Source organism: Dermacentor albipictus, chromosome 3, assembly GCF_038994185.2.
Source record: "Dermacentor albipictus isolate Rhodes 1998 colony chromosome 3, USDA_Dalb.pri_finalv2, whole genome shotgun sequence".
NCBI classification, from domain to species: domain Eukaryota; kingdom Metazoa; phylum Arthropoda; class Arachnida; order Ixodida; family Ixodidae; genus Dermacentor; species Dermacentor albipictus.
Window position 1 is genome coordinate 41,244,359 of NC_091823.1, and position 23,829 is coordinate 41,268,187.

The window sequence follows — 23,829 nt, forward strand, 5'->3', positions numbered from 1 at the left end:
CGCTTCATCTGCCCATCTGAATCGTGCACTTTTCGTGCAGTGAGGGCACGAGACGGCACAACACCTTCAAGAATGTTGGCGTGCGCAAGTACGCCTTTAACAGCCTGCAGATGATGGCGCTGCCCAAACAATACCGCCCACCACCAGGGACCTTTGGCAATGTCCAGTCCTAGTGGCCCTTCTTCTCACTGACTGGACCGCATCCTGCCAGCTTGCCAGCTCTAGATTTCGGTGGCATGGCAGTATCGCATGCCTAGAAGCACCCAAGCCCTCTCATCTCTCCAATTTTATCATCACTGATTGTACACCAGCTGTATGTGATCCATTACCGTTTTAGCACTCTTGCACAAAGTCACAAGATGCATGGTAAAGGGGTGAGATGCCATGAAGCAAACCCACTCTTTATTGGGCACTGTACCTACTGAGGTGTTCAATGTGCAGTCCGAGCAGCGTGTTTGCCATGCTATGTTCAAGGAAGTTATGCCGAATTGATGAACAACCCTTATCAATCCCATGATAAAGATGTGGGATGGGTATTGAAAGCATAAAGGCTCATTCACACTGATGACTTAAGGAAGTCATGCAACCATTTGTGACTGTCAAACAGAAAGCGAGTCAAGGTGATCAATGCTCACTCTACCAAGTGCGGATGACCAGCTGCCATCTTCTCACAATTGCATCGTCAAATAAAATAAGTATCAGCGTTTAGAGACGTACTGTTCCTGTGCATCTGATTGGCTCAAGGATTCTGCGACTGTGGTTGCGTGACTGAATATACTGCAGTAAGCGACTGTCCCAAAATGGTCACTTTTTTAAAGAAGTGACCATTTGCAACTGGTCGCTTTGCAGTCAGCTTGGTTGCCCGACCACTGTCAGTCGCTGGTGTGAATGAGCCTTAAGGAATTATTGGGGCTGGACTGTTAGCGTCGACGTTGCTGATAGTGCTGTCGCCTCAAGTGTTTGGGTGTCGTGGTTCACTAGAATGAGTGCGTTCAATTCTGAGAGACCTGTAACAACAGTCATGGTGCAATATTTGTGGTTGTTAACACTGCACGGTTACCTGCCTTGGCTCGAAACCTGTGACTTGACTTTTCTGTTTTACTTTCTTTTATTATTATTATTGTTATTATTATATAATATTATTTTTATTATTACTGTTATTCTGTGGTGGAGTGCTGTTTTTACAAGAGATGGCTGAGGTGCGGGGGGGGGGGGGGGGGGCGCACTTGTTGAAGGGATAATGATGTGCAAATATTATGTCAAGCTAAAGTGATAAATGCATCGAGGTATCCAGGGGTTGTATTCTCGAGCTATCACTTTCGGACCATACGGTCAACTTTGTGAGGCATGAGAACCTTCAGTGTGTGTGACAAACAGCATTTCTGGCGCCACGCCAAGCTCGCCATCCTTGCGCAGTGTGAGAACTTGGCCCAGCACCAGAAATGGCACCATTTGTGGTGCACCCGATGCTGGTACTGAGTAATGTGAAATCACGGGAAAAGTGATCATGTCCCCGATAGTGACTGCTCTGGAATACCACCCCAGAATATCACTTTCACCGAAAATAGACTTGAAAGCAAGAAGATTGACGTAAACACTGGACAGAATTGTTGCCGCCGTTGGGAAAATATTGTGTACCAGCATCTACTACGTAACACTCCCCTTTGTAATTGGCAAAATTTTTTGAACCACAGAAAATTTTTAAAAACTTTGTTACAATGCATTTTGACAGCAAAGGGGTGCGCTTTGGCCGCTTTTATCAGATTTTCCTACAGAACAACTCGCTGGTGTTGCTGCTATACTTTTCAGCACTCTGTTGGCACCTTTTACAAAAGTGTGGCGCCCTCTATGTGCAGGTGTCATACCCGAAACGGGCATCAGTGCCTGGCAGCATATAGTTTCATACTAAAAGTACTAGAGGTAAATCTGGCTCGAGTGTCAATGGGTACCATTAGTACACCGTTTCATTCAGCTTGGAAATGATGGGTAGTATATGGGTTTACTGAAAATAACGTAAGTTTGGGCATGTTGGAATTTAATTTAGCCTTTTAGCACACAAGAAATACGAGGATAGCATAAAAGTCGTAGACAAAACGCGTTGACAAAGTGCTTTGTCTATGTCTTTTATACTACCGCTGCGTTTTTTAAGTGCTAGAAGACTAAACTGGTTTATTCAAATTCATTATTTTGGTTCGTTGCTTTAACCTAATGTTATCATCTCAAATCCGCTGTATGGCAATAATCAACCTGATTTACCCTCTTAATTTTTACCATCACATTGCTTTCAAAATGTTGTAACATAGCTAGAATGTCCACCCATAATGAGTTGCACTGTCCGAAAACCATGCAAATTACTTGACACACATACTCAGATGTGTTGAGACTTATTTATGAACACTTATTCAATAAAGGAAGTTGTCAAGCTTAATATTCGGCTTCTCCAAAGCAGTGTTGAGTGACTGTCATGGAACATGACATAGTTGAACCACAGAAAGCAATAAGAAGAGCTGTAATTTGCTTTCTTGATGATTCCACTCCAAGCTGTGGAAAAATCTATGCACTGGCTATCACAGCCATGGCAGTTAAGTGACTGCAGTGCCAGGTTTCCCTCTAGTAAATTTAGCTGGAAAATGTATGTCTGGTGGAGCATGACCTTTGAGATTGCAGGCACAGCTACCTAAGAGTCTCTATTTCTAGCCAAGATTTAGAATTCCAAAAGAATTTTCTGGCGCCTTCAGTGCAAATTTTCTTTCTACTACGTTGTCTCTTGTTGTAAAGTAAACATAGTGGGTTTTCTAGAAGGTTAGTGTGTCAGTCTAGATTGATTCAAAGTTTGCCTTTGGTGTCCCTTTAAGAAGGATGATTTTATATGTCTCGAAAGAGCAGTTTCTTTGGAAGAACTGTGTGTGTGGCAGCAGAGTGGGAAAATTGATGATGTGTGCAAGCACAGAGACCTGAGGAGGGCAATGTATTGTATTCATACCTTGGCGATGAGAGATTTTGTAAAGCTGTAGTTATTTAGGACAAGTGTTTCTCTCATGTAGTACCAGAACTGTCTGGATTTCCTTTTTTAGATGAAAAGGTGTGGTGTGCCTGCAGGAGATTTCTTACCCTGCACTTTTGCAATCTCCAAGTGTGACGTTTGCAAGGTTTTGGAGGCTATTACTGTGAAACTTAAGACTTTAGGTTAACTTACAATTGAAGTTAGAGATATTTATGGAATAAAACAAGCCTTCATATGTTCTTGATCTGCTGCAGGTATAATGCCACAGTGCTTTCACAATGTGTGAGTTTAAATATTGGCAGTTTTTATATTTTATGTAGGGGTATTGTGTTTTAATTTTCGAGAAATACACTTTTCTTTTAGAAACTTGCTATGGTACTGATATAGTGCCCATGTGTGTCCATATCCTCGTGTATTATTGTTATTTTTAATTTCTCTTCTATAAGAACCAAAGCTCAATCTAATATATGCCCTCCAGTTTGTTATGCTTGATACTTGAAAGATATAGAAAATGGTGCCAATAATGTTGCACGTGCTTTTTATGAAGATATTGCAAGTGTAACTGCACATCACTGTTGCCATAATGATGCATAGCTGTTATGGCATCGTAAATCCTTATGTTTTTGTATTATACGTATATATAGTTGTATATCTTCAATGAGAGCAAGCAGTTGCTTGGTTTTCTTAACACACACTACTTTTCTTGAGCATTCTAATGTACTAGTCCCTTTCAGTGTGAGCACTGTGATTGTAAATGTGTGGTTTCACCATTTTTGTTGCACATATTATAAAGTTTATATAAGAAAAGGGCCGGTTTTCTTCAAGCCGGTTTTGCTTTTGTTGCAACTACAGTGGACTCCATTAAGACAACAATGGAGGACTTTGGAAATCTGTTTTTAGTTTGCGCACTTTTCAGATTCACACAAATGCTCTTAATCTGTGTAACTAAACCAAAGTTCTTAATGTGTTCAGCTTATCTGTCAGTTAATGCTGATGGAGTTTACCTCGAACACTGTCTGTCGTATTCTGTGGGCACATCTTAGCCTCAAACTTAACTCTGTACATATGGGTCAAGTTGCTACCATTAGCAACTATACTTTGTCTCAGTAGTTCTCTTCAGCACTGTGAAAGCTACGGGTAACCTCAGCCAATAAGAAACATGAATATATTGTTGCGCCCACAAAAGGCGTTACTTTGAAGCCGGGTAGAGTTAGCAGCGATGGCCTGGATCAGCTGAGCGCCTGGCGAGATTCAGCCAGCCAGCCACACGTCGTCTTCCTCGTTCACCACCCTCCGGTGGCCCCGCATACTGTTTGTTGAGGCGTGAACCCACTATGCTCCTAAGAGCGTCACATTCGTGAATCCACTACACACCTAAGAGCGTAACACTGCCCTCCGCGCAGACGAAGCCCGCCGGGCAAGTCTAACAGGCTATCGAGAAATAAAGGGCTTTAAACGGGCGACATGCGAAAGTTCAGTCTTTGCTGACCGTCGGCCATTTGATGTGAGACGTGCTATGCGGTAGGTTAATTCGCTGATGCGCTCCGTAATAACATAGGGGCCAACATAGTGGGCCAGCAGTTTTTCACATAGTCCACGTTTCCTGGTTGGTTTCCAGAGCAACACTAAATCACCAGGGTCATATATCACGTGTCGGCGTCGGCGGTCGTAGCGTGCCTTCGAGCGGTCTTGTGAAAGAAGAGTGCGTAAAGAAGCAAGTCGTCGGGCTTCTTCAGCAAGACAGACTGTCTCTGATATACAAAGATTATCGTGGCTGGAGAACGGGAAGATAGTGTCTGGTGTATAACGAGGCGGACGAGCGTAAAGAAGAAAGAAGGGACTGTAACCCGTAACTTCATGCTTTGAGGTGTTAAATGCGTACGTAATGAAAGGTAGCACGCTGTCCCAGTTCTTATGATCTGACTCGACATACATGGACAGCATGTTAGTGAGAGTTCTGTTCGTGCGTTCCGTAAGGCCATTTGTTTGAGGATGATACGGGGTGGAATGTCGAAACCTTGAAGCACATAGACGAAGCATCTCTTCGACCACGTCTGCAGTGAACTGCCGCCCACGATCGCTGATGATGACTCTGGGAGGTCCATGTCGGAGAATGACAAAACGCAGCAGAAAAATACACACTTCGGTTGCAGTAGCCGATGGTATTGCAGCTGTCTCACAGTAGCGTGTCAAGTGATCGGCACACACGATAATCCAGCGGTTCCCATCGGATGAACGCGGGAAAGGACCGAGGAGGTCGATGCCAACTTGCTCAAAGGGAGTGCTGGGGGGTGGCACTGGATGGAGTTGACCAGGAGGAGCACTCGTCGGACGCTTATAACGTTGACACTCGTTGCAGCTGGACACATACTGGGCGGTCGTCTGGCGCATTTTGGGCCAGTAGAACCTTTCTTGAAGGCGGTAGAGAGTTCGCGCAGAACCCAAATGTCCAGATGTTGGATCGTCATGCATAGCGCGCAAGACGGAGACACGGAGACTCTCCGGGACCACCAGAAGATATCGTGGGCCTGTAGTAGAATAGTTCTTTTTGTAAAGAACCCCATCACGAACACAGAAACGAGTTGATGGTGCTGATTGCCTTGCCGTAATGAACAGTGGTTCTAAAGTTCTGTCTTTTTGTTGCTCGACCTTGAAGGTATTTATATCAGGAAATCCCGGCTCCAGTGATGCAATATAGCAGTCGAAGTTGTCCGCGTCGCAGTCCGTCGTTGGAAGCGGCATGCGCGAGAGGCAGTCAGCGTCGGCGTGTCGGCGGCCGCTTTTATAAGAAACGGTAAAGTTATATTCCTGTAAACGGAGTGTCCAACGCGCAAGCCGGCCCGACGGATCACGGAGATTAACCAGCCAGCAGAGAGAATGATGGTCTGTCACCACAGTGAAGGGGCGCCCGTACAGGTACGACCGGAAGCGCTGTACTGCGAAAATAACTGCAAGACATTCTTGCTCTGTAACGGTGTAGTTACGCTCGGACTTACTTAAAGAACGACTCGCATAGGCGACGACGTGTTCTTTGGTGTCGACGCGTTGGATAAGGACAGCGCCGATGCCAATACCGCTAGCGTCCGTATGAACTTCTGTGGGAGCCGCATGGTCGAAGTGTCGGAGAATGGGGTGAGACGTCAGACGAGACTTCAGCTCACGAAAACTAGCTTCACATTCAGGAGTCCATTCAAAGGGAACGCCCTTCTGGAGGAGGCATGTCAGCGGATACGCGATGTTGGCAAATCCACGAATAAACCGGCGGAAGTACGAGCAAAGCCCTAGGAAACTGCGTAGCTCTTTTACATGGCGAGGTTGCTTGAAGGCTTCCACCGTAGCAGTCTTCGCTGGATCAGGTCGTATACCGTCCTTATCCACTAGGTGTCCCAGAACGAGTGTTTGGCGCTCTCCAAAATGGCACTTCTTCGAGTTGAGGACCAAACCCGCTTTGTCCAAGCAGTCTAGCACAAGATCGAGACGTGCGTTGTGCTCACTGAACGTGCGCCCGAAAATCACTACATCATCTAGATAGCACATGCATACTTCCCAATTCAAACCACGCAGGATGTTGTCCATGAAGCGCTCGAAAGTTGCAGGCGCATTACAGAGCCCGAACGGCATCACATTAAATTCAAAAAGTCCATCTGGTGTTACAAATGCCGTTTTCTCCTTGTCTGCCTCGTGCATTGGAATCTGCCAGTACCCCGACCTCAAGTCAACAGACGAAAAGTAAGACGCTGATGAGAGGCAGTCGATAGCATCATCAATACGCGGAAGAGGATATACGTCCTTTTTAGTGATGGTGTTGAGGCGGCGGTAGTCAACACAAAATCGCCATGAACCATCTTTCTTTCTAACCAGGATCACTGGCGCTGCCCACGGACTACAGGATTCTTGGATTACATTCTTATTTAGCATTTCGTGGACTTGGTCATTGATCACCTTGCGTTCCGATGGTGAGACTCTGTATGGTTTCTGTCGCAGTGGTTGGGCAGATCCCGTATCTATGCGATGGTGTATACGAGAAGGAGGAAACAATGGTGGCCCCTCTTGCTGGGAGAAGTCAAACTGTCGGGCATGCTTTAGCAGAATATTCGCCACTTCGTGACGCTGCTTAGTGCTGAGCGACTTGTTTACCATAGTCAGAAATGAGGAGTGCGCCGCAGGGCAGACATTAGCGAAATGGCGCTCATCCGCAGAATCAAGGGCCTCTGTAAGAATGGCGAGCGATAGCACGTGATCTTCATGGTAGGCGGCAAGTTTCAGACCCTGTGGTAGTATTGCAGGTTCACTGGAACAGTTTACGGCCCATAAGTTGGTGCGTCCCTGAACAACTGACAGCGTGCAATACAGTATCAGTACATTCCTCTTGATGCAACTCAGGTGAACGGGCTCCACGGTAGCGTCAAACGTTCCGTCGGTGGTTGGAAAACAGGCGACTGAAACGTACGTTGCGGATAACGGAGGCACAACGGTGTCCCGGGATACACAAAGCACACTTTCACGATTCGGTGGGCCTTCCATAAACGCAGCAGAAAAGCTCGTACCTACACTGATTTCACCCGTTTTGCAGTCGACAGTGGCACCACACAGTTTCAAAAAATCAAGGCCCAGGATTACGTCATGCGTAGAATGCGGTAGAACAGCGAACTCCGCGTTAAATATTTGGCCACCCAAGGTTACGTCTACATTACACACGCCCACAGGATACAACAACTCCCCACTCACTCCGCGAAACGTATCGGCACGGTCCCAGCGAAACATCACCTTTCGTCCTAGGAGGCTTTTAAACGCCAGACTCATCACTGAAACGGTTGCTCCCGTGTCCACTAAGGCCATGGATGAAACCCCGTCAATTAATACAAACACCGTATTCTTAAACATACAAATGGTTGGAGGTATCTCTGTCGACAGCGAAGATTGTCCAGCGACCTCACCTCCAACGGCCGCGCTGGCTAGTTTTCCGGAGGTGGCGACGGGTATCGACGCCGCGGAGAGGGCGATCGGCTTACACGAGGAGCGGGTGGTGGTGTCGAGCTGCGATCGGATGCTGGAGAACGGTTCCGCAGCGGCTCCGGGTGCTGGTGAGGCAAGCGTCCTAAGTATGTTTCGCCCAGAGGAGCGCGGTACCGCCTAGACATCGTCGATCGGTCGAACCTCGGTGGTTGGCGGCGGTTGCAGTACCTGGCAATGTGACCCAAGTCGCCACAGCTATAACACACAGGCAAACGACGATCGATGAACTGCCCTTCGAAGCGCTCAGCCGTGGGGGGTCGTGGAGCAGAGCGAAGCGGCTGAGCCTGCTGCACAGGAGGAACGGTCGGTCTGCGTGCAAACCTGCTGGAGCGAGGGTGTTCTGCAGGTCGGTGTTCGGTCGTAAATGTGTCCTCACGTGGCCATGGAGCACCTCTGCGGTTGACGTCTGTGACACATACCGCGGGTTGCCAGGAAGCGCAGGGTGCGGCAGGCGCCATGTGTTGCGGGTAAGAACCGTCAGGTTGTCGTATGACGTCGCGCGCAAGTTCCTGGTGCCGCAGCAGTTCCTCACGCACGATCTGCCGTATAGTAGACGAAAGATCGGCAGACGGGCTCTCATCGACGCTGGCAATGGTTGTCACATTCGCCAGGCGTCCAAACTTTGGCACAATGCGACGTGTTTTCAACGTCTCAAACGTACGGCAATGACGCACGACATCTGAGACGGAATCAACGTGTTCCCGACTTATGAGGAAATTCTATACATCTTCTGCAATTCCTTTGAGGAGATGTCCGACTCGGTCTTCCTCGGACATCTGCGGATTTACGATTTTGCACAGCTTGAGGATTTCCTCGATGTATATAGTGCATGTTTCTCCAGGAGCTTGAGCTCTTTGAGCAAGTGTTCTCTCGGCGCGTTTCTGTTTGGCGTGGGTGTCGCCAAAACACTTCTTTATTTCCTCGACAAAGTGCTCCCATGTTGTTAGGGAGTCTTCGTGGTTTTCATACCACATCAGCGCTGTCTCACTCAGAAAGAGTGCGACATATTCAAGCTGAGTGACAGAATCCCAACGGTTGTAGCGGCTCACCCTTGCGTAGTGCATCAGCCACTCGTCGACGTCCTCGCCCACTTTTCCCGCGAACGAGCGTGGCTCCATGTAGTGCCGCAAAGGTCCAACTTGCGTTGACCTTTGAGAAGGTGAAACGAGAGCTGGCATTTGTCCATCACCGTCCTGAGCCATAGGGAAAGTCGTTGGCAAGAGACCGGCAAGACGACGGCTCCGGCGAAGTTCTGGATGTTGCGACTCCGTGGTACGTCCTGTCGTACCCAGCACCTCCACCACTCTGTTGCGCCCACAAAAGGCGTTACTTTGAAGCCGGGTAGAGTTAGCAGCGATGGCCTGGATCAGCTGAGCGCCTGGCGAGATTCAGCCAGCCAGCCACACGTCGTCTTCCTCGTTCACCACCCTCCGGTGGCCCCGCATACTGTTTGTTGAGGCGTGAACCCACTATGCTCCTAAGAGCGTCACATTCGTGAATCCACTACACACCTAAGAGCGTAACAATATAATGAAATACCTGCTGGAGTGCATTTATTCTTTCTTGTCGTCTGCTTATCACCTTTGCAGTGTCATCTTATGAAGTCCCTTCCCATGCACACACACACACACACACACATACATGCACACACATTTAAAGAAAGATTATGGTATTTTACGTGCGAGAACCACAATCTGATTATGAGGGATGCCATAGTGGGGGACTTTGAATATTTTGACCACCTGGGGTTCTTTTAGCGTGCACCTAAATCTAAGCACACAGGTGTTTTTGCATTTCGCCCCCACTGAAATTCGGCCGCGGTGGCCGACACACAGACACATGAAATACAAAGCAATGATTATATTCCTAATTGTGTTACAATGTTATAAATGAGAAGGCTGCACCACTGACAGGAGTAAACACATCACGCAAACATGATGTACTAGTGATGCAATTGACGGGGACCACGTGGCCATGTTCCTTGATGGTATCAGCATTTCGGCACATTGAGTTCCCGAAATAAATAATATACTGGCGCTAGGGCTTATAATAGTGATTCTTCATGATTTTTAGAAAACATATAGCAAAACATATTAGAAGAGTACCACAATCAGTGGTTTGGTGGTGGTACTAAGTTCCGATGCAGTAGAACACACCTACTCTGCCATATTACACCTCACATCTTTGTCAGAGCTGGAAGGGACTGCTGGGACAGAGTAACATGTGGCTTTTTGTTTAGTGCTATGTTGTTTCTTTTGCCCCCCATTCCCTCACTCGCAAAAGGCGCACACTTATTTTCTAATGCTCACTGCAGCTGTGTCTGTTGTGCACAGCTTTCACTCTTGCCATAATACTAGCCAGTCTCTGTAAGTGTTGTTGGGGACGCTTGTTCTGTTACATCTTGTCATTTTGTTTTTATACCTTCGAAAATGACTTGCGCACTTTGTTGTGTGAGAACACCAGAGCTACGTGTACGAACACTGTGCTGGAGTAAACAATTCTTTATTCATTGTTTTGTGCATCTCTCTCCCTTCGTGTCGTCATCGCCATCACTAGCTTACTTCCACGGCACTCCGCTGCAGAACAAGAGCCCTTTTAACAATATCCAAATTGCAGTACCCATCCTACAGTTAAGTCCATTGTATCTTAATATTTAAAAAAATAAAAAAATCTTAGAGGACTTCTTTATGGGGGCATTGAGTAAAAGGAGCTTGAAACAAGTTATGTAACACAAAGGTAACACAAGAAGCACATGCATATAGATAAGCGAAAATTGAACAATGGAAATCAAAATGTAGATCATAAAAATTATATATACACATCTTTACCAGACAACCAGAGAGAGGAAAAAAAAAAAGAGAATGTAGAAACACAGTTCAATAAACATACAAGAATGTGGGAAAACAATGAAAATGAAATACTATAACAGGCTGTACTGTATTGCAATAAAAAAAAATTATAACATGGGTTAGCTGAGCATATGTGTATATTGATTATTGAGTGACTACTGGAATTTTCCTGGGTTAGTTTCTACAACCTGTGCTTTGGGGAAGGTTATTCTACAGGTGAATGGTGTGTGAAATCACTGATGAGTCAAACGAGCTGGTACTGCTATATGTGCGCTTTTAATCTGAGGGGAATGGGACACTTGCAGCACTTCCAGGTGTAAAAGCTGGCGATTAACCTACCCCAAATTGCCTGCAATGAGGCAAAAAATGCTTTACAATATTATGGGTTGTATGTTGACTTACACGCCCTGCGTTTTATCATACCTTATGCATGAAGTGGTGCTTGTAGTGGCAGTACTGTTGTTGCTCACTATTAAAGTGGTACACTTTTGAAACAAGCATGAAAGAGCTGTGTCATGGCGGTTATTTAGCAGGTGAGGAGAATAAGAATGCATGCAAACTTTTTTATCACTGCACCTAAGCATCTGCCACTCCTGCTCCTTTCAACAACCATGCATCCTATTACGTTTATGGCCAGACTGCCAGTTATGTGTCCTAAACTCCACCTTTTCTTTTTTTCCTCTTGATCTCGACTGAAAATTATCCACCTTTCTTTGCTAAGTTAACATAGCTGAGAGGCTCAGGAAATCTCATCTGTAGTAAAGTAGAAGCCACACCTGGGGCGATATCCATGTACACATACGTAGACAAGTAATATTTGGTTCAGGAGTTCACAACAGCAGCATTGCATGTTCTGCCTGGAAGGGCTACTTATCCTGATCAAAAGGTGTTGCGAGGGCCCCTTTCATCAAAGTGCCAGTAACCTTGTTGGAAAGCATGCAACAAGTTGCTGTTTATATTTAATGCATAGCAGTCGTGCTTTTATCATATCTGTTGTTTTTCCCTTTCTTTTATTTATCGAAATAAATGTTACTTCCTGCTTCTCCTCCTCCTAGTGTTTGTCTCAGCAAGATGGTTGTTCGGACAAGTTGGTACCGTGTTTCGACTAGATGTTGGTGCAAGACATAGTCTTGTCCCTTCGTTTCATGCCAACATACATTAAAGATAGTGTGTAGCCCTTTAAGGACGAGACACGTATCACCCCTCCCCGTCCCCCCTCCCCCTTAAAAGAAATGTTCATTTTCCATTCAAGTGTGCAAAATACACTCAGTAAGCATAATCAATGAAAAGAAAAAAATATTTTTGGGAAAGTTTTTCAGCAATAAGATGGCAACACCAGGCAGGAAAGAAAGTGAGCCTCACCCCAAGCCACCTATGGTTTCATTCAGAATTGTACGGAGTGTTCTCGTCATATGTGAACCATAGGTGTACACTGCGTTTGCTTTACAATGCGTGTGTGATATTACTGCAGCTGGACATATTGCATTGGTCTGTCTCCTCTGATCGTTCTTTCCTAAGACAGCTAGTCGCTTGCGAAAATTATTCTTCCTTGTCCTGTGTTCCTGCTCTAAACCAACAAATGACGCTTGCTGCCTGTCAGTCAGTGTTGGCCAAAGACACCTAATGTAGCCAGAAACTCCATGCTCAATATCGAAACTCGTCAAGAAAACATTTTTTTAATGTTTTGCCTGTAGGCAATGCTCGTCCATAATTAAAGGGTTAATTGCCATGCCATTAATGATACGAGAGTTTTGTGCGCAGATAGGTCTACCAAGTGTAAGCACATGGCAGTACTCTGAACACTCATGTTCATTAACATATGCACAGATATATGACTACATCAGCTCTCAGAGGGTGTCCACATTCACATAGTTGAATGAGCTAATCGATTCTGCCTAACACAGCGTACTGCAACTTGGAGGAAGTTTAATGAAAGAGGAAAAAAGGGGATTGAGTTATGAGGAATCGAGGCTCCCAGGGAGAAATGCAAAAGCACAAGCCCTGCGAGAAATATTCGCCGCCTGCTTTTGGCGTTGCGGCGCTGATTGCACTGCGTACAGTGCGCAGAGTGATGCAGTGATCATTTGTGCAGGCCTGTAAATAACGCCAGTACATGGAGCTGCAAGAGCAGGTAGGTGTGCTGTATTATTAATAGAACAGAGCCACCAATGCGAAATGACGCGCTTTCTAAGCTTTGCTATGGCTTGAACAGCCACAGCACAAGCTACCTTTATGTGAACCCAACGAAGTCAATGCAAGTCGGTTTGGCAGACCGAAATCCAGTAGTTGGGTTCATGGACACATAAGCATGTCGCTCTGAGGCAATGTTGAGCGGGTTTAGACCACATGACTGCAAGGGATGGAGTTTACTCGCTATATCTGGAACGACCCGCTTGGTGAAATGCATGCTAGCGTAATCGGCTCGGTCTGGGTCAGCCTGACTTCTAATTTGACCCGCTTGCCTCGTGTTCATAAAAACAGTCCATCAAAGAGAAGCATTGGGAAACATTTTGGTAAAGTAACTAATCCTATCTGGAAGTTAGAATTTCTGAGAATGGAGCTTTTTTTTTCTTTGTGTGTGTGTGTGTGGGTAAATATCAATGTAGTAATAGCATTTTCTCTGATACGTTTTGTTAAAACAGGCCTTATAAAACAACCTAAGTAATTCTAATGACGGAGCCCAAATAGTCATCTGATAAATTTCCAGGTGTCTTACTTGTGGCCCTGAGCCTAAGTGGGTTAATCAAACGACACAATGACTAAGCTAAAAATTATGCAGATCCCACGTACTGTGGGAATCTATGTCGAAGCTTTCTTCTGTGCTGTTTGCTTTGATTGTTGATAATTAGTGGTGGTGTTGATGCTAAATGTTTAATTTCTTCAACATTTCATCCAAGACAAGGGTGTTGAGTTGATGTTAAATGTTACCTTGTATGCACCACTGCTGTTTGTCTGGGTAGTACACAAAGCACAAAGGGAGAGGTGTTTGCTTGAGGCGTTGTTGTGCACCATATTTCATAACCTCCGACAGGGTTGTGCATTGTTATTGCCTCACATGGCACATTGCATTGTGGCAGAAGCATTAAAATTTAATTGGATTATGGGACTGTAAGTGCAAATGCACAATTGGATTGTGAGGCAGGCCATAGTAGCGCACTCCTGATTAATTTTGGCACTGTGGTGTTCTTTGACGTGCCCCTAAATCAAAGCGCATGAGCGTGTTTATTTCGACCCCATCAGAATATGGATGCTTCGGTCAAATCTGCGACCTCGAGCAATGCTATAGCCGCAAAGCTATCGCGGCGGGCACAGAAGGGCTGTGCCCACCGCAATAGCTTCCGTTGTGTCGCCTAGACCCTGCATAAATTGTCCGCTAGGCATATTTGCATGGTTTTATTTTTCAGAAATAGCAGAAACGCACCATACCGTACCTTGAACTTAAGTTTATCTAGCGTTTCCTTGCTTTGTCACGTCACCTTTTCCCTATACCCCTCCCCCCCTAGTATTTGTACAGGAACTTCGAGCGAATAGTGGCAAGGCTGTTCAGTCGTTTCACAACTGTGTTGGTTCTACCCATTTTCTGCCCCCTCTCCCCCTCCTCTCTTCCATTCTATCTAGCTTCCCTCTCGAATTGCATGTTGGTAGAAAGGTAAGCGCTTGCGGGGGGGTCACGGATAATTACAGCTGTCAAGAGGCTAATGTGGCGACGACCCGGGAGCTCCAGAGGGCATTGCGCACATTCGACGCGGTGGGTGTGGTTCAAACGAGTTCGTCTCCTTTCTTCTCTGCCACGCTTCTTGCTCTGAACCACCCCCCGACAAATGCAGTGTGCCGGACAGCAGCAGCAATAGCAGTGGGAAAGTCGACGGAAAAGGCAAAGAAAGCTTTGCTTTAAAAAACTTCCATCCACCCAATAGCAAAGCAAAGCTACTAACTCTCGAGTGGATCACCATTTCTCCCTTTCATGAAACTTCTACAGCAATTGCAGATTTTGGCAGACTGGTTCTGTGCTTCGAGTTGTCGATCAGCTCGGCCTCACATTGCCACCTGCGCTAGTATTCTAGTTAGCTCAGATGGGAAAGATCTGCAGGCTTCTATCCCTTGATCAAGACCAATTTTTCTCTTGAGAAAGCTGTGATGTGCCTAGGATATTCTTTATTAGGCAGGCCAGTGTAGCGGCCCATCGAAACTTGGCTTGGACACGAAGTCCACGCTGCACGGCTTGGGCTTCTTGGCCTTGCACTGGACAGCTTCCAGTTCCAGCAGCAGGAGCAAGTTTCCACCATCCCTGAAGAGCACTGACGGCACATACAGAGTTTTCTGTGGGCCTGCCGATGTCCAGTAGCGGCCAAGATTAAACCCATTCAGGATGGCAATACCCTGGAAGAGAAAAACATAGGAACAGCTTTGATGCAAAACTGCTAAAGCTACAAGGAGCATTATGGATTATTCCTTGTGGATTCTCCACGAATGGAAAAATAAATTTCTTTACACTGTCATACACTGTCAAGTTCGAAAAAAAAATATATATATAATATGACACGCACACACACACACGTCTTTCCAAAAAGTTCATGTAGCAAGTCAGCAAAAAAGTGGGACAGGGTGTAGCGGCGCTGCTCTCACCTCTACACTCAATATGACCCGGTCGACCCCCAGTATGCAAGACAGAGACGCGTACTGCTGTATGACAAGGCTGAATTTTATGCTGGCACTGTTTGTGCGACCTATTTTTAAGCTCTACAAAGGGATATCGACGAACAGACGGAATGAAGGATCGATATAAAATTTCGTGTGACAATGGGCAAGAATCACGAGAAAATGAAAACAAGGCGAAAGCAGGACCCAACGTTTCGACAAGTGGACTTGTAGAAGTCTTGTAGAAGTCGCCTTAAAGAAGACAAGTTCATTCGTCGATACGTTGGCTCCTGCTTTCACCTTGTTCTCATTTTGCTCATCGTCTTGAATTTCCATCTCCTGACTTCCCCCCGTTTTCCGTTGGGCAAGAATGGCGCAACAAATACAGGGTCCTGAATATCTTGCTGCGCCTGTTTGAAAAAGGGTCTTTCGCTCACCGCTGCACTGAACTTGCTCAAATTTTGCAGAATGATCGCATTTGGGCGTCGACTTCGTTTAGTATAACACTTGGCACAGTTAAATGCCTGATCTTTAAGAAAAACGTGCAAATTTGCCTGCGCTTATGGAGGTAAGAGCTTCTGCCACCACAGCGCAAGCATAAACTTGTGTCGCCGCCTGCCGTCACCTGCAGAAAGCAGCGTTTCAGCGAGAGCTGACGCGTCTTGCTCGCTCCTGGAAAAGGCAATTACTAAAAACCAGGCAATTAATTGTGCCAAATGTTACTCTAAATGAAGTCGACGGCAAAATGCGACCATTCTTTTAAAATTTGAGCAAGAACAGTGCAGCGGTGAGCGTAAAACCTTTTTTCGAACACACGCAGTGAAATATACCAGACCCAGTATGTTGCAAAATGCCTATGAAAAGCATGCCCTAAAGGAAATATTGTGTTCAAGCAGACCCTGCGTTCTCGGGAAGGCCGTGCCGTGAATTATGATGCAATGAATTAAGAGTGCGATATTTACGATGATTATATCGATCGTGTGCATTCTATTGTGCTTAGTGAATGCCGAATGATAAGTGAGAATTATATCTAAAGCCTTTGATGATTTGAGCAGGTCGTCTGTTCATCGAATCTTCATAGAAAATTTCAAAATTGAAAGGGTTTGCGCCTAGGTGGTGGCAAAACTGCTGACCCCTGAGCAGAAGTTGCTACGAAAAAGATATGTTGCATTGATTCGAAAACTTCAGATGATAGCGATGAATACTTGCAAAGGGTCGTCACCGGTGATGAAACTCGGATTTACGAATACGACATCGAGATGAAGTCACAGAGCAAGGAGTGGGAAACCAAAAAGATACGGCCAAAAAAGAGCGCGTAAGAACGAAGCAAACATCAAAGTCATATTGATTGTGTTTTCTAACTGCCATGGAATTGTGTGCCACAAATTTGTACTTGACGGCTAAATTTTCGATGCAGCTTTCTATGCGGAGGTCCCAAGTGTCTGAAATATTGTGTGCCCTATGTGCGGCCAAATTTGTTGAAAGACGGGCGCCGCGGTTTCTGCACCACAACAGGATGTGCCTAACTCGATGTCCGCCTCACTTGCCGCAGCGGACGAAGAGGGTATCAAGACACGTACCCTACATTACGATAATACCTCTGTGCACTCTGCATTGGTGCGTGAGTTTCTGGCGCACAAATATGTGACAGTGCTGGAGCACTGTCCCCTACTTCCCAGATTAAGCCTCCTGCAACTCGCTGCACGAAATCTTGGGACAGACCTTGTTCATGCATTGAAGAAGAATGGGGAAGCAGAAGGACCTCAACTATTGTTAGTCACAGCCATACGAAGGCAAGGAAAGCATAGGAGAAACTAACTGTTTTTATTGAAATGTGGATATACTATTAAAGAAGGAAATAAAAAACTCGCAGTTCCGCCCGAAAGGCGAAGCACCGATTGTGATAGCAAATTAGTAGATAGTAAGGATAGTAATTAGTAAAGATAGTAGCTTTATCAGCTGTATAAACTTGTAAACATTTGCTTGCTAACTAAATTAACAATGATAGAATATGTAAGCGTGACTGAACGAGGATGTAGAAAGAAACAGACACACAGAGACAGCGCTGTCTTTGCGTGTCTGCTTCTTTCTATGTCCTTGTTCAGTCACCCATTCTATCACAGATTCAAACCAACTAGCCCGTCAATGGGTTTTAACTAAATTAACCAGCATGGTGTCACGTGCGCACAGGTAAACATAAGCACATCTCGTTTAATGACAGCAGAAACTGTCTGTGAAAACGCTGGAGTTAGGAATCGCGGCAGCAGCCGCGAGCCAATTGACTTCCGTGCACCTGTTGCTTCAACGCGAACAAAACGTCGAAAGCACAGTGCATACGAAGCTACCGGCACTGCGCGCACTCTGCAAACAATGCAGATCGCTTTGAAGATGAGGCCCGCGCGGACGCGCACTTTGGCCACATCGCAGATTGCTTTCAAGACACGAGCGCCGACAACGCGTCCCTACGGCGTCCGCGATTCGCGTGGCCAACGCCGCAGTAGACGCCGCGGTTGTATCCACTCTGTGCGGAGTGGCGGGCGAGGAGGACGTCGAGACACCATGGCAGCCGCCGGATAAGAACGCCCCTCCTCCCTTGCCTGACTTCCGTTGCCTCGCACGTTACGGGAGAGGGCATGCTTCCGGGCCGCGTTCCTCGCTCGCGCACGCGAGATTGAACCGCCTTCGCCAGCTCACCCTCACACGCTTTCACTCATACGGAACTTCACGGCGACGGCAGAAATGCCTCTGGAGTGCCCATATATTTGCTATCGCAATAAAATGAACGCAAGAACAACGAGACGGTGGTGGGAGCCGAGCCCGGCGGCTGCTTGTTGAATTTTTGGCGACGGTCAATTGGTATAGAGCATCGCACGCCTCATGTGGAAGATGTGGCTCCGGCTCTCACAAGAGCCTCAACGGGGCGACAAATGAGAAAAAAAAAAACTTTGAAATCTGTGACGTCATACTGACGCACCGCGGCATGGAGCTTTCGGTGCAAAATGAAGAATAAAAGAAATGAGTCTTGAAAAAAAAATAGTTTATCCGTCTGAACTGTTTTAGTACTTTATAGTGTCCCGTTAAGACAAGTACGAGCGTCACAGCGAAAGCCGGGGAGCATGCTATATATAGTGCCCGTGCGGACTTCGAATAAACGCGCACCTTTCTAAACATTTCGATGAGCAAGAAGGTGTCGTAGGCGCTGTCCGGAAGGGTGAAGTTGGCCGCGTACACCGCCAACCCGGAACTTGTGATCGTCTCCTCTGCAGGTTCGAGCTCCTCGAGTGCCTTGTAGTCCCGAAGCCAGGCCCCTTGAGTCAGGTCGATGGGCCGCATTGTCCAGTTGCTCAGGAGCCGGTTGTTGAGCGTCACGTTGTTCACTATGCCCTGTTGACGTTGGTCCAGGACAACCTTGTCATACGGTACAGCCGCTGCAACTACTGCTAGGTTTAGCGCAACGACGGGTCTTGGCTGACTATGACGGACTATCCTCTGATGATTTATTTATTCTTTCGTGCGAAGCTTTCTAGGCAAACATCTTGCAGCCTGTGGTTGCTGCTGCTCTCTCAACCATTATATTGCAAAAAAAAAACGCGTTGCAGAAAATAAAGTTTTATAGCATTTAATTAACCGTTTCACGCAAACGTCGCTTCACATAGAATCGAAAATGTGCGCTGAATCTGGATCTGCAATGAGTGCGTGTATGTATGTATGTATGTATGTATGTATGTATGTATGTATGTATGTATGTATGTATGTATGTATGTATGTATGTATGTATGTATGTATGTATGTATGTATGTATGTATGTATGTATGTATGTATGTATGTATGTATGTATGTATGTATGTATGTATGTATGTATGTATGTATGTATGTATGTATGTATGTATGTATGTATGTATGTATGTATGTATGTATGTATGTATGTATGTATGTATGTATGTATTTATGTATGTATGTATGTATTACGTGCACTGCAGTGCTTTATAGTAGCAGGGCTATATGGTAGGGGCGGGTACAGGTTCACTGAGGGCACGTAAATCTTGCCTGTGTAGCGTGTTCAAAGAAGAGTAGGGGATCAGCAACTGACACGATGACAGAGGTGGGTGCGTGCGTCCCTTTCACTACGATCCACATTCATAGCTGACCTTGGGGTCGACGATAGCTCCCATGTTTATGCGCCCTTGGTTCTCCACGAGGATCGACAGGGTCTGCCCGGACTTGACTTCAATGGTGACATTGAGAGCTTGGTCCGCACGGGAGACGACGGCCCTGAATACCTAAAAAAAAAAAGGAGGAGGCACAATAGGCAATGGCGCTTGCTATCCTGAAGCACAACTGTTGTCGCTATATGTGCAGGCACCAAAATTTATGCGTACAGTGGAAACTAAATGACGCCTGGTGAGGATCGAGGCGGAAATTCAGGCTAGTCGTTCTGTCATAGTGACATAAATAGCGCTAAAGACAAGGACGGACGTAAAAACGACGTAAGAATATTATCGCCCCGTGTTGCTCATATGTCCGCCCTTGTCGTTTTAGCGTTATTAGGTGGGGTCACGAGAAGCATTCGTGTTGACCCTGATTAATACATGCTCTCTTTGCTCGAGAGGGAGTTCCCATGCATATACATAGGCTCTCGCTCTCTCTTTCTCTGCGTGCGTGTTATGTATGTACGTATGTACGTACGTACGTACGTACGTACGTACGTGTGTGTGCACACACACACACGTACGTTGACTTTAGTGTGACGCCACGGATTTCGCAACATTGTCGCCTATTCAAACCGTTCGCGTGTGGCCAGTTATATTTATGAAAAAGAAGAAAAAACACTTCCTTCAGAATCAAATGTTATCATTATACATTGACAGCTAACTGCACGTGAACAGCCGCTGACAAAATATGTGACGCAATGGGAGATGATGCAGAAATGTGATCATGGCGTCGCTACTTATCGTTCGTTGTTTGCCGTGTTTGATAAGTCTCTGCCCACGATAAGACTGGTCTCCTAAGTGTCGCAGGAGCCTACGGCGTAATATTAAACAGCAACATTAAGTTAATGCATATATGTAAAAAAATAATTAATTAATTATGGAGTTTTACGTGCCAAAACCATTTTCTGATTATGAGGCACGCCGTAGTGGGAGACTCCGGAAATTTCGACCACCTGGGGTTCTTCAACGTGCACCTAAATCTAAGTACACGGGTGTTTTCGCATTTGGCTCCCATCGAAATGCGGCCGCCGTGGCCAGGATTCATGTAAAAAAAAAAAGTTTCTAGAATTCCAAACAATTTACTCTTACGTGAGTGCAGGCTTGAGAAGCCGGAAAGTACGCAAGAATCAATAGGCACGCGCGATAACACCCCTTCTAAGTTCGTTCACCAACAGCGCCGCGACGGCGCGGATTTCGATGGCATCTGCCTGGGCTCAGTTAATTTTTTGTGGGTAAAGGTGGGTCTACGTGGCATTTAAAAGGGGAGCCAAAGACTGACCTTCGCAAGTTTTGAGAACTTCTGTACTGCACCAGAACGGCCCAAACGCGAGAAAGTACATCAGCGCCGTACTTGCACCGACGCTGCAGGCTTTCGGCACGGGGCTCAAAGAATCAACGTTTCCAATTTATTTTCACTTCTAGTGTTCAATGTCTGGTAAACTAACGAAAATGTCCTTTTGAAAGAAGACTTCGTCAGTGTTAACTAATGTATGTTTCTATTTAGTGTCTCTTTAAAACCGCATTAGGTGCTGCAATTAAGCTATGACAGCATAAGGTCGTAGATGAGTTTCAAGGTAGCGCCATTCTCTCTTTCTCGCTTTCCTCCTCCTCTAGTTATCCTCCCACATTGAGCGAAAGGTTCCAAACCTCTCAACGCGCGTGCAAAAACAAACAGCTGCTAGTTTGTGTCGTACTACATTTATCAACAGTACCCGTCTTGAAAATGTATTCCGTGCATGAAATCTTTATTCACGTGTATGTGGGCGTAAACTATGCATTGGAACCTTTAAAAATAAAAATAAACGCCATCACTAACCAGCCGAAATGCTACGTGACTATGCCAATCACGCACGGGAAACGGAGTGAGATCGCCAGGACGACGGCTATAGATAGATGAAAGAACGACGTTACTTTGAAACTTTATCCATGCAGGTACATTACGGAATCACGCCCGTATCGATGATACAAGTGTATATAGTACTGAAATACGGTATACAAGCTGTGCTACATATGCTAAGGTCGCGTGGTAACTCACGTCGTCGACGTAGACATAGCCTCTATCCCGGATGCCGTCCACCTTCAGAACCGAAGGTGCCACGAAGTCGGAGGGGACCATGGTCTCGTATAGCATTAGGCCGTAGGCCTGCCGAAATGAAAGAAAGTTCCAGAAGAAATCTATTGGGTAATTTCTTTTTTTCACGTAACTTACATAAACCCGAATGTGAAACGCACGTTGTGAAATAATGTTATTAATTTGTTGCTCAGTCGTCCACGGAAACGCACAAGCGCTTCATTACTTCAACTCTACAAAGTTCTCGGAAACACAGAATCCTAGGACAATGAAAGGGAAAAAGAAGAGAGAAATGAAAAACAAAATTTACCTGGGGCTACTGCATCCTCCATCAAATCGGCACATCGAATGGATACATTCTCGTACGAGTATATACGACCACCACAGTTGTTACCTAAACTGTAGACTTAATGCTGAAGTCGCAAGGAAATTTAACGTTTTCCCGAATTCCCTGCTCCGAAAACTTTTGTGGTTTACTGTACGTTATTGTATAGGGGTGCTCGGGTAACGAAATTTACGAACCTGATTGATTATGAATATTTCAAAAATATCTGCTTCGGATGTCAAATCGAGTGCCGAATATTTACGTGAAAAATGTCACAACCATTTCCGTTTGCCTAACAACTGGCACATCAATCGGTTAATGAACCATACGCATGTGTCCTTTTTCGTGGCAGGCATCTTTCCGGAATTTTTGAATACTTTTGTTTCGAATAGAAGAATTTGATATCCGAATATTCGATTACGGCCGAATCATTGGGTCTATGACGATTATTGGAGTCTCGCGGTTCCATTATGACATCATTTAGTGAGCGCAAACTATTATTGAGATTGCAGGCTAGAATAATTGTTTCCTCGTGTATGCGCTCAAAATTGAATATTCGTATATAAAATTCTGGAATACATCGATTAGAAAGAAATGTGTGATTAGAAATTTCGGAAAATCTCACACGACCATTGCTTCGCGATGGACGCAGCCAACACTTTCGAATTCGCCCGTCAACGTTGTCGAGCTTAACGCTGTAACTTTGCTGCTGTTACATTGACAGCGGCGCAACATCGAAGATATTGGTTGTATTCATCGCGACCTAAGTCCGAATATCCGAAATTTCGAACACTATTTGTCATTCGAATCGCATGTATTGGTTAGTTGAATTTGATGCGAATATTCGATTGCAACCCAATACACGAGGCTGCAAGAATGATTGAAGCGCATGACTAGCAGTCACACGCTTCAATCAGAGGTAGCGCGTTCGTTTATTCTGCCACCAACCAGCGGTAGTTTACTAGCGGACACACAAAGTCAAATCTTGCTTTACTTGTACAAGTTCGGATGTGATTTATAAGCTTGAATGTTCGTTCCGTAAGAAACAATGTATCGGTAAAACGGGACAATCAATAAACGTCATATTAAACGGACATCGCGCGGACACAGATAAAAACCTTCACAAAGCCGTCGCCGAGCATTTCAACCAACCAGGTCACAACTTTGAGGAACTTAAACTCTACATTTTACAGTCAAATCTCCGTTCTGAACGAGGAAGAAAATACAAAGAATCATACCTTATCCCTAAGTTCAAGACATTGCAACCAATAGGCATAAATGTTTCAAAGGGAGCTTTAGAATCTATCCGATATGCTAAATTTCAAGCTATAGGCAACGACACTTAGTTAGTTGCTTAGTGTTTTTATCTTTATTTATTTCTTTTTTTATTCCCCCCCTTCTTCATTTCTTTCCGTCTTTGTCCTTTTATTTATTTATTCGATTTCAGTATTATTTTTTTCCTCTTTTCACGAGCACCGGTTTCTGCTGCTCCTTCTATTATCTCTTTCAGAGACTCTATAGCCCACGACCACCGGCACGCCGTTGACACGCCGGATGACACGCCGGCTGACACACGTACGGCCGTTGACACGTGATTAACAGATGGCCGTGTCGCTGACCTTGTGCACAGCACTCCTTTATTCTCAATCCTACACCCTCGCCTCTAACACACCTTCGCTCGTTGCCACACCCACTCGCATTACGCCCTCTTCCCT

The 23,829-nt window shown here is 45.6% G+C and overlaps 2 protein-coding genes across 8 annotated transcripts in view; one reads left to right on the forward strand and one right to left on the reverse strand.

The window, feature by feature from the left end:
- The window catches only part of LOC135902557 (inositol polyphosphate-4-phosphatase type I A-like), a 64,460-nt gene extending 53,931 nt beyond the window's left edge, over positions 1 to 10,529 (forward strand). For all 7 annotated transcript variants that reach the window (XM_065432696.2, XM_065432699.2, XM_065432701.2 and 4 more), the window contains one exon: positions 41 to 10,529. In XM_065432696.2, the coding sequence (XP_065288768.2) occupies positions 41 to 173 (133 nt within the window). In that variant the 3' untranslated portion in view covers positions 174 to 10,529. The remainder of the gene's footprint in view (positions 1 to 40) is intronic.
- A 4,478-nt stretch (positions 10,530 to 15,007) lies between these two features.
- The window catches only part of LOC135902555 (beta-galactosidase-like), a 39,572-nt gene continuing 30,750 nt past the window's right edge, over positions 15,008 to 23,829 (reverse strand). Inside the window, exons 13-16 of the mRNA XM_065432693.2 lie at positions 21,754 to 21,861; positions 19,656 to 19,787; positions 18,667 to 18,891; positions 15,008 to 15,249 (exon numbers count right to left, since the gene is read on the reverse strand). Of these exons, the coding sequence (XP_065288765.2) occupies positions 15,028 to 15,249; positions 18,667 to 18,891; positions 19,656 to 19,787; positions 21,754 to 21,861 (687 nt within the window). The 3' untranslated portion in view covers positions 15,008 to 15,027. The remainder of the gene's footprint in view (positions 15,250 to 18,666; positions 18,892 to 19,655; positions 19,788 to 21,753; positions 21,862 to 23,829) is intronic.